At 48.5% G+C, this 11,343-nt stretch overlaps 1 protein-coding gene across 1 annotated transcript; it reads right to left on the reverse strand.

Moving 5' to 3' along the window:
* Positions 1-5,830: 5,830 nt before the first annotated feature.
* On the reverse strand, positions 5,831-8,280 carry LOC135566815 (mothers against decapentaplegic homolog 7-like). Its single transcript, XM_065014416.1, has one exon. The coding sequence runs from the start codon at positions 6,864-6,866 to the stop codon at positions 6,240-6,242; it is 627 nt and encodes a 208-aa protein (XP_064870488.1). The 5' UTR covers positions 6,867-8,280; the 3' UTR covers positions 5,831-6,239.
* Between the last annotated feature and the right edge of the window lie 3,063 nt (positions 8,281-11,343).

Consider the following 11,343-nt stretch of genomic DNA (forward strand, 5'->3'; position numbering starts at 1 on the left):
TGGGAGGGATGGGAGGGGATGGGAGAGAGAGGGGAGGGATGGGAGAGAGGGAGGGGGGGAGGGAGGGGAGGGAGGGAGAGAGGGAGGGAGGGATGGGAGAGAAGGAGGGATTGGAGAGAGGGAGGATGGGAGAGAGGGAGGGATGGGAGAGAGGGAGGGAGGGATGGGAGAGAAGGAGGGATGGGAGAGAGGGAGGATGGGAGAGAGGGAGGGACGGGAGAGAGGGAGGGAGGGGAGAGAGGGAGGGATGGGAGAGAGGGAGGGAGGGAGGGATGGGAGAGAAGGAGGGATGGGAGAGAGGGAGGGATGGGAGAGAGAGAGGGATGGGAGAGAGGAGGGATGGGAGGGATTGGAGAGAGGGAGGGATGGGAGAGAGGGAGGGATGGGAGGGTTGGGAGAGAGGGAGGGATGGGAGAGGGAGGGATGGGAGAGAGGGAGGGAGGGAGGGATGGGAGAGAAGGAGGGATGGGAGAGAGGGAGGGATGGGAGAGAGAGAGGGATGGGAGAGAGGGAGGGATGGGAGGGATTGGAGAGAGGGAGGGGTGGGAGAGAGGGAGGGATGGGAGAGAGGGATGGGAGAGAAGGAGGGATGGGAGAGAGGGAGGGATGGGAGAGAGGGATGTGGAGTGGAAACTGGGTCTTGGTGAATGAAGGTCCCTATCTGAGACACTGAGTGTGGGTAAAGCAGATGGCACCCTATTCCCTATATAGTGCACTACTTTTGACCATAGGGAATCCCATAGCGCTCTGGTGAAAAGTAGTGTCCTACATAGGGAATAGGGTACAAATTTGGTGCAGCAGGTTTACTGTAGTAATCCCCTGGGCAGACATCCATCTGACAGACAGGCAGCAGGAGGAGACAGCAGTAGTCTAGACATTGTGGTCAGTGGAGCAGAGCACGTTCAGAACACTGTCTCTTCATGACAAAGAGCCACCAGGGTCAGATTAAAACAGGGTTTTGTTTTGTATTGACTTCAATGAAGAGATGGTTGTTTTGTATTGACTTCAATGAAGATATGGTTGTTTTGTATTGATTTCAATGAAGAGATGGTTGTTTTGTATTGATTTCAATGAAGAGATGGTTGTTTTGTATTGATTTCAATGAAGAGATGGTTGTTTGTATTGACTTCAATGGAGATATGGTTGTTTGTATTGACTATATACAGGGTGTTACGGTACAGAGACTATATATGTGGAGACTATATACAGGGGGTACCGGTACAGAGTCAATGTGGAGGCTATATACAGGGGGTACCGGTACAGAGTCAATGTGGAGGCTATATACAGGGTGTTACGGTACAGAGACTATATATGTGGAGACTATATACAGGGGGTACCGGTACAGAGTCAATGTGGAGACTATATACAGAGTTTTACGGTATAGAGACTATATATGTGGAGACTATATACAGGGGGTACCGGTACAGAGTCAATGTGGAGGCTATATACAGGGGGTACCGGTACAGAGTCAATGTGGAGGCTATATACAGAGGGTAACGGTACAGAGTCAACGTGGAGACTATATACAGGGGGTACCGGTACAGAGTCAATGTGGAGACTATATACAGGGGGGTACAGGTACAGAGTCAATGTAGAGACTATATACAGGGGGGTACCGGTACAGAGTCAATGTGGAGACTATATACAGGGGGGTACCAGTACAGAGTCAATGTGGAGACTATATACAGGGGGGTACCGGTACAGAGTCAATGTGGAGACTATATACAGGGGGGTACCGGTACAGAGTCAATGTGGAGACTATATACAGGGGGGTACCAGTACAGAGTCAATGTGGAGACTACTGTCCCCAGTCCACCTGGCCATGCTGCTGCTCCAGTTTCAACTGTTCTGCCTTACTATTATTCGACCATGTTGGTCATTTATGAACATTTGAACATCTTGGCCATGTTCTGTTATAATCTCCACCCGGCACAGCCAGAAGAGGACTGGCCACCCCACATATGCTCTCTCTAATTCTCTCTTTCTTTCTCTCTCTCGGAGGACCTGAGCCCTAGGACCATGCCTCAGGACTACCTGACATGATGACTCCTTGCTGTCCCCAGTCCACCTGACTGTGCTGCTGCTCCAGTTTCAACTGTTCTGCCTTATTATTATTCGACCATGCTGGTCATTTATGAACATTTGAACATCTTGGCCATGTTCTGTTATAATCTCTACCCGGCACAGCCAGAAGAGGACTGGCCACCCCACATAGCCTGGTTCCTCTCTAGGTTTCTTCCTAGGTTTTGGCCTTTCTAGGGAGTTTTTCCTAGCCACCGTGCTTTTACATCTGCATTGCTTGCTGTTTGGGGTTTTAGGCTGGGTTTCTGTACAGCACTTTGAGATATCAGCTGATGTACGAAGGGCTATATAAATACATTTGATTTGATTTGATTTATATACAGGGGGGTACCAGTACAGAGTCAATGTGGAGGCTATATACAGGGGGGTACCGGTACAGAGTCAATGTGGAGACTATATACAGGGGGTACCGGTACAGAGTCAATGTGGAGACTATATACAGGGGGTACCGGTACAGAGTCAATGTGGAGGCTATATACAGGGGGGTACCAGTACAGAAAGCAATTCATTATGATGTTTATCTCTTTGTAGTCATTCAGTTCTCTCTTAGCTGGAGAAGGAACACGCACACATGTTATGTACCAGTCCTGCATGGTGATGTTGGTTTTCAGCCTGCCTCTACCAGTCCTGCATGGTGATGTTGGTTTTCAGCCTGCCTCTACCAGTCCTGCATGGTGATGTTGGTTTTCAGCCTGCCTCTACCAGTCCTGCATGGTGATGTTGGTTTTCAGCCTGCCCCTACCAGTCCTGCATGGTGATGTTGTTTTCAGTGATGCATGGTGATGTTGGTTTTCAGCCTGCCCCTACCAGTCCTGCATGGTGATGTTGGTTTTCAGCCTGCCTCTACCAGTCCTGCACGGTGATGTTGGTTTTCAGCCTGCCTCTACCAGTCCTGCACGGTGATGTTGGTTTTCAGCCTGCCTCTACCAGTCCTGCATGGTGATGTTGGTTTTCAGCCTGCCTCTACCAGTCCTGCATGGTGATGTTTTTCAGCCTGCCTCTACCAGTCCTGCATGGTGATGTTGGTTTTCAGCCTGCCTCTACCAGTCCTGCATGGTGATGTTGGTTTTCAGCCTGCCTCTACCAGTCCTGCATGGTGATGTTGGTTTTCAGCCTGCCTCTACTAGTCCTGCATGGTGATGTTGGTTTTCAGCCTGCCTCTACCAGTCCTGCATGGTGATGTTGGTTTTCAGCCTGCCTCTACCAGTCCTGCATGGTGATGTTGGTTTTCAGCCTGCCTCTACCAGTCCTGCACGGTGATGTTGGTTTTCAGCCTGCCTCTACTAGTCCTGCATGGTGATGTTGGTTTTCAGCCTGCCTCTACTAGTCCTGCATGGTGATGTTGGTTTTCAGCCTGCCTCTACCAGTCCTGCACGGTGATGTTGGTTTTCAGCCTGTCTCTACCAGTCCTGCATGGTGATGTTGGTTTTCAGCCTGCCTCTACTAGTCCTGCATGGTGATGTTGGTTTTCAGCCTGCCTCTACTAGTCCTGCATGGTGATGTTGGTTTTCAGCCTGCCTCTACTAGTCCTGCACAGTGATGTTGGTTTTCAGCCTGCCTCTACTAGTCCTGCACGGTGATGTTGGTTTTCAGCCTGCCTCTACTAGTCCTGCATGGTGATGTTGGTTTTCAGAGTTAGGCTGTTAGACGATTGCAAACTACAAGAAGACTGGGGCAGAAAGCCCCGATGAGCCCTGAGTTACGGCTATTAGACGACTGCAAACTACAAGAAGAATGGGGCAGAAAGCCCCGACGAGCCCTGAGTTACGGCTGTTAGACGACTGCAAACTACAAGAAGAATGGGGTGGAAAGCCCCGACGAGCCCTGAGTTACAGCTGTTAGACGACTGCAAACTACAAGAAGAATGGGGCGGAAAGCCCCAACGAGCCCTGAGTTACGGCTGTTAGACGACTGCAAACTACAAGAAGAATGGGGTGGAAAGCCCCGACGAGCCCTGAGTTACAGCTGTTAGACGACTGCAAACTACAAGAAGAATGGGGTGGAAAGCCCCGACGAGCCCTGAGTTACGGCTGTTAGACGACTGCAAACTACAAGAAGAATGGGGTGGAAAGCCCCGAGGAGCCCTGAGTTACGGCTGTTAGACGACTGCAAACTACAAGAAGAATGGGGTGGAAAGCCCCGACGAGCCCTGAGTTACGGCTGTTAGACGACTGCAAACTACAAGAAGAATGGGGTGGAAAGCCCCGACGAGCCCTGAGTTACGGCTGTTAGACGACTGCAAACTACAAGAAGAATGGGGTGGAAAGCCCCGACGAGCCCTGAGTTACGGCTGTTAGACGGCTGCAAACTACAAGAAGAATGGAGTGGAAAGCCCCGAGGAGCCCTGAGTTACGGCTGTTAGACGACTGCAAACTACAAGAAGAATGGGGCGGAAAGCCCCGACGAGCCCTGAGTTACGGCTGTTAGACGACTGCAAACTACAAGAAGAATGGGGTGGAAAGCCCCGACGAGCCCTGAGTTACGGCTGTTAGACGGCTGCAAACTACAAGAAGAATGGGGTGGAAAGCCCCGACGAGCCCTGAGTTACAGCTGTTAGACGACATTGTTTAGGGAGTAAACACGTGTTTCAGTGTTTACAGAGCTAGCAGCAGAGGATGTCAAATACATCCTATCTCATCCTCCTGGCTAACACAAAGGCTGTAAAACAATATGCAAAATAGAATTGTATTGTGTCGCGATTTAAATTTAAAGGCAACGTTCTCGCATTTATGGAGACTGCATTTACAGTAAAAGCTGCATATGACGACTCAATCTGAAATGTGCTATAGGCCTAAACTTCCGCTGTACGGATTGAATCAAGCCCAAGGTTAACCAGGGTTAGTGTGTGGATTTTGTGTCATGTTGAATAGTGTTGTGTCAATATTCAGTTGCCTTAAAAAAAAAAATTATACAAAAGAGCAATTCAAAATGTTCAACTTACTGCCATTTACTGTTAAGTTAAATGTGTAAACCAATTGTCTAGATTCTAGTATGCTACTCATTACAGCCTATTTCCATCCTACAGAAGACATCATTCAAGAACATCTGGATTCACCTCAGCACCTCAGCACCTCAGTACCTCAGCACCCCAGTACCTCAGCACCTCAGCACCTCAGTACCTCAGCACCTCAGCACCTCAGCACCTCAGCACCTCAGTACCTCAGCACCTCAGCACCTCAGCACCCCAGTACCTCAGCACCTCAGCACCTCAGCACCTCAGTACCTCAGCACCTCAGCACCCCAGTACCTCAGCACCTCAGCACCCCAGTACCTCAGCACCTCAGTACCTCAGCACCTCAGTACCTCAGCACCTCAGTACCTCAGCACCTCAGCACCCCAGCACCTCAGCACCTCAGCACCTCAGCACCTCAGTACCTCAGCACCTCAGTACCTCAGCACCTCAGCACCCCAGTACCTCAGCACCTCAGCACCTCAGTACCTCAGCACCTCAGCACCTCAGCACCTCAGCACCTCAGCACCCCAGTACCTCAGTACCTCAGCACCTCAGTACCTCAGCACCTCAGTACCTCAGCACCTCAGTACCTCAGCACCTCAGCACCTCAGCACCTCAGCACCTCAGTACCTCAGCACCTCAGTACCTCAGCACCTCAGTACCTCAGCACCTCAGTACCTCAGCACCTCAGTACCTCAGTACCTCAGCACCTCAGCTCCTCAGTACCTCAGCACCTCAGTACCTCAGCACCTCAGCACCTCAGTACCTGCACCCACAGAAAAAAACACCAGTAGATAAATATAATTTCTCTTATTTATTTTGGCATTTCTTTGTTTGTATTTATATTAAGCAAAGTGCATCTTATTTTATTTTTCTCATCAACACATTGCACAATACATAAATAATGATGCATATAAAACGTCTTCATATTTACAAGTAATAATATATTTATATATATAACATAAAATACATTTTCGCTTTTAATTTCACTTTTAATTAAATCTTTGTGTCATTTGTCATATTAAACAGGTTTATTGGGTTTTGTTTGTCTCTTCTTTAAACATCTTCCTTTTTGAAGCACTGTCTTCTGGGAAAAAAAGGAAAGGTGAGGGACTAGTCTATGTCCTCCGTTCTCTCCTGGTCCTCGAATGAGGAGAACGAGGAAGAAGAAGGGGAAGGAAGGTTATCCAAAGGTAATCCGTTTTTATTGGTTGTTGAATATGACCTCCAGCCAACAGGGGCAGCTACTAATAAACTGTCTTGTGTAGCACTGACCCCAGCCCTTCACGAAGCTGATCTGTACAGTAAACCCAGTCCTCGGCTGCTGTGTGAACTCGTGATCGTTAGGCCTCTGCAGGCTGTCTGCCTTCTCAAAGTCAAAGGCCTTAATGGAGAATCCGGGGAACACTTTATGCACCAGTAAGGTCCGCGAGTCGGGATTGTCCAGTGTGGCCGACTTGATGAAGATGGGGTAGCAGCTGCGGTTGTACACCCACACACCGTCGGGCTCGCGACTCAGCTGGATGCCGTAGCCGATCTTGGTCCGCACCATCTGAGCCAGCGGGCTCTTGTTGTCGGAGCTGAGCTGGCCCAGGCAGAAGCCGTTCCCCTGAGGTAGGTCATAGAAGATGTTCAGGGAAGGCTCCTGGACCGAGTAGAGGCGCCCCACACGGGTCTTCTCCTCCCAGTACGCAACCACGCACCAGTGGGATCTGTCGCCCGACTCCTGGAGAGCCTGGGAATCTATAGGGAGAGACAGAGAGAGACGGAGGAGGGTTACAACACTGGACTGAACACACAGCAGATTAAACATAACATGTATTTGATTCATTTCAAATGAGTGACTCAGAAGGAAAGATGAAATGAGGAGAGAGGATAGGACAGATGAGGGTAGAGGGATGAAAGGAGAGGGGGGGCGGGGGGTGGTAGAGGATTAAGGAAGCAGACTGGCCAACATTGAGTCCATTAGTGAGTCAACAGGAAAAGCAGTCTTTTTGACCAGCCTGATGATGCAGTGGCTGAGAGATTCAAGAGGAATTCTTATCAACAACTACTCAATTAAAGTCTTAAAAAAGTCTGTAAACGAGGAGATAAAAGAAACAAACTGTTTCACTACCGCCAACTCTTAACTAAATACTGTATGTAGACATTTCACAATATGTTTCAACTACAAAGCCACAAAGCGCTATGACTCAAAAAGTATAATCAATATCACAGTGCATCCTTCATTACACAATCATCCTCCAAAAACAACAGACATTTATGGAATTCGCACAAGAAAAGCAACTAGACAGGACGCACGCACACAGACACGCACGCACGCACACACACACACGCACGCACGCACACGCACGCACACAGACACACACACACAGACACGCACGCACACACACACGCACACACAGACATGTACGCGCACGCACGCACGCACACACACACGCACGCACACACAGACATGCACGCGCACGCACGCACGCACACACACACACACACACCCATCCAATCCCTGTTTATACAAGCCTTAATGGTTATCTTCTGTCTGGAGCCTTGTATTTTCCTTACAGGCCAACTAACAATGTTCTGACGTCAAGCAGACGGTAAATCTGTCCTAATCACTGTTTTATAGCCCTTCAACTCATTCTACCACGGGAAATTACAAGTAATAGCTTTAATATTCAAGAGAGGGCAACCAGAAGGAAATGTAGCTTCTCTTTGAAAGACAGTGTAAAAGCCTCTTAAATGACAGCCGATTCCCTTCACAGTGCAGTACTAGTAGAGTGTCCTTTTGGGAGGCCTGTTATAAGAGCTGCTCTCCACTCTGCACACAGGAAAGGGTCTGATTAAAGGAGAGGAAAGCAAGGGCCCAATAAAACACCAGGAAGGAGACAGTTACACTACAGCTACAAACAACTAGGACTGAAAAGTCATCATCACGAAGTCGAGATACAGGAGCACGAGGTAAACAAGCTCCTTTATGAGTAAAGGCCTCGGTATTCAGAGAGAGAGCTGTAAAATAGACAACGGCACCTATGTGATTGGTTGAAAATCTACTCCTACTGTGGTGTTGCAAAATTCCAGGTAACTTTCCCTAATGACCAGGTTTTCCAGAAATACAATTTGGAAGATTCCTGGATCACAAAGGAATAAGCAAGGGATTTCAGAATCAGGATTTCTGGAAAACCTGGTATTTTTGTATCTTCTCTGAGAGGGTTAGACATTCAATGGTTAAAAGTTCACAAAACAAAAAAAGGGGTTCTCTTGCACAGAGCCCCCTTACAGTCAGTTTGGTCCCCCCCCCCCCCCCCCCCTCTCTCTCCAGTCCTTTCATCTTTCTGGGCCGGCAGAATGTAGTCAGTAATTTGTGTAGCAGAAGAACCAGAGCTGAGACAGAGCAGAGGGAACTATCCGGTTCTGCCAATAGAGCAGTATCTCAGTCTGCTCTCGTCAGGCTGCTCTACAGCCTGTTATGAGCTCAGGATCCAGTCTTCATCTCAAATGGCTTCCTATTCACTATACAATGTAGCCCATAGTGTTCTGGTCTAAAGTAGTGCACTATATAGGGATTAGGGTGCAGCCCTGGTCTAAAGTAGTGCACTATATAGGGATTAGGGTGCCAGCCCTGGTCTAAAGTAGTGCACTATATAGGGATTAGGGTGCCAGCTCTGGTCTAAAGTAGTGCACTATATAGGGATTAGGGTACCAGCCCTGGTCTAAAGTAGTGCACTATATAGGGATTAGGGTGCCAGCCCTGGTCTAAAGTAGTGCACAATATAGGGATTAGGGTGCCAGCCCTGGTCTAAAGTAGTACAATATATAGGGATTAGGGTGCCAGCCCTGGTCTAAAGTACGGCACTATATAGGGATTAGGGTGCTGTTTTGGACACACATCCAGAGTTCATTAGGAACTGGTGGTAAAAGGAAAATGACAACACCAGGGAGGGAAAACATTTCTTCCACAAAATGACAGGCTGTTCGTGGGCCGTTCTCTTTGAAGTCGGCCGATGTAAGGCCAAGGGGAATTATCGTAAATCCAACCAGCTAGCTCCCTGGCTATTGAGGACATAGTATTTACGTTTGAGAAAGAAAAAAAACATTCCTCAAACTGACTGAGGATAAAAGATTGAGGAAAGAGGCACAAAGGGAGAGCAGGCCGCTCCTCCCTCTCTATGTGTGTGTGTGTGTCATTTCAAAGGTCTCAAAGTTAATATTCTCATTGTTCTTGGATGTGAGCGATTCGAGGCAAAGCTCTCACCTGTGGGCTGTGCTCTCTACTCTACCCTGCTCTCGTGTCTCTCCCCCCCCCCCTCCTCCCTCTCTCTCCCTCCCTCCCTCTCATTCTCCCCCCCTCTCTCTCCCTCCCCCTCCCTCCCCTCTCTCTCTCTCTCCCTCTCCCTCCTCCCTCTCTCCCCTCCCTCCCTCTCTCTCCCTCCCCCCTCCCTCTCCCCCTCTCTCTCCCTCCCCCTCTCCCTCCCTCCCCCTCTCTCTCTCCCCTCCCTCTCTCCTCTCTCTCCCCTCTCCCTCCCTCCCTCCCCCTCTCCCTCCCTCCCCTCCCCCTCCCTCCCCTCTCCCTCTCTCTCCTCCCCCTCCCCCTCCCTCCCCCTCTCTCTCCCTCCCTCCCCCCCCCTCCCCCTCCCTCCCTCCCCTCTCTCCCTCCCCTCTCTCTCCCTCCCTCCCCCTCAGTTCAATTCAAAGGGATTTATTGACATGGGAAACATGTTTACATTGCTAAAGCAAGTGAAATAAACAAACAAAACTAAGAAGAAAATCTAACAACATCAACAAAAAAGGATTGGAAATGAACAGTCATTTTCAGGTGTTATATTATCATCTAGGAGTGTTTTAGCGATGTGTAAATACTTGTAGTATGAATAGTGGGGGAAGATAAATAAACAGATAAGTATTGGTGGTTTTCACAACGTTGTTGGTTCTCCACTGGTTTCCATTTCCTCATGACAACGGCCCACACATCTTGCTGCTGTGATTGCACAGGGTATTTTGCCGAACAAATATCGGACTTTATCAATGTTGTATTTGTTTTTTTAACTAGTCAAGGATTTTCTTCATTTTGGGTGATTTTGGTAATTCTACCACTCTCGGTTTAGGGCCAGACAGCATTTCAATTGGCTGTTTTTTGGTTGATTCTTTCCAGTATGTCAAATGGTTATCTTTTTTCTCTCTCGTGATTTGTTGGGTCTATAATTTTGCTGTCCTGGGGCTCGGTGGGGTCTGTTTGTGAACAGAGCCCCAGAACCAGTTTGCTTAGGGGACTCTTCTCTAGGTTCATCTCTCTGTAGGTGGGGACTTTGTGGTGAATATGTGGGCATTGCTTCCTTTTAGGTGGTTGTAGAATTTAACAGATCTTTTCTGTATGTTGATAACTAGTGGGTATAGTCCTTGTTCTGCTCTGCATGCATTGTTAGGGGTTTTGCATTGAAGACAAAGTATAATTGATCAGAATTCTGCATGCAGAGTCTGAATTGGGTGGTTGTCCCATTTTGTGACGTCAAACCTCACAACCGCAGAGGGAAATGTGTTCTATAACTGATCCTAATTGGGATGTCAAGATTTATGTTCCCTTTGATGGCATAGAAGACCCTTCTTGCCTTGTCTCTTAGATAGTTCACAACTTTGTGGAAGTTATCTGTGGTGCTGATGTTAAGGCTGAGGTGGGTATAACTCTTTGTGTGTTCTAGGGCAACAGTGTCTAGATATAATTTGTATTTGTTGTCCTGGCAACTGGACCTATCTTACTGAGATTTACTGTCAGGGCCCAGGTCTGACAGAATCTGTGCAGAAGATCTAGGTGCTGCTGTAGGCCCTCCTTGGTTGGTGACAGAAGCACCAGATCATCAGCAAACAGTAGACATTTGACTTCAGATTCTAGTAGGGTGAGGCCGGGTGCTGCAGACTCTCTCTCTCTCACTCCCTTTCTCTCCTCTGTATGTTTGTTATTCTTGAGAATAAAAAAGAAAGAAAGCGAGGGGCCTGGCAGGCTGGCGTCGGAGGTCATTACACGGCTGCTTGTCTGAGCCTGTCATCACAGCCTGAAACCACAGAGGTATTCATCACAGCCTGAAACCACAGAGGTATTCATCACAGCCTGAAACCACAGAGGTAATCATCACAGCCTGAAACCACAGAGGTATTCATCACAGCCTGAAACCACAGAGGTAATCATCACAGCCTGAAACCACAGAGGTATTCATCACAGCCTGAAACCACAGAGGTATTCATCACAGCCTGAAACCACAGAGCTATTCATCACAGCCTGAAACCACAGAGCTATTCATCACAGCCTGAAACGACAG

Source organism: Oncorhynchus nerka, unplaced genomic scaffold (assembly GCF_034236695.1).
Source record: "Oncorhynchus nerka isolate Pitt River unplaced genomic scaffold, Oner_Uvic_2.0 unplaced_scaffold_54___fragment_2___debris, whole genome shotgun sequence".
NCBI classification, from domain to species: Eukaryota; Metazoa; Chordata; class Actinopteri; order Salmoniformes; family Salmonidae; genus Oncorhynchus; species Oncorhynchus nerka.

Excerpts from the sequence above, each read along its gene's own strand:
- LOC135566815 (XM_065014416.1), bottom strand. The coding sequence starts at position 6,866 with ATGAATCAAATACATGTTATGTTTAATCTGCTGTGTGTTCAGTCCAGT.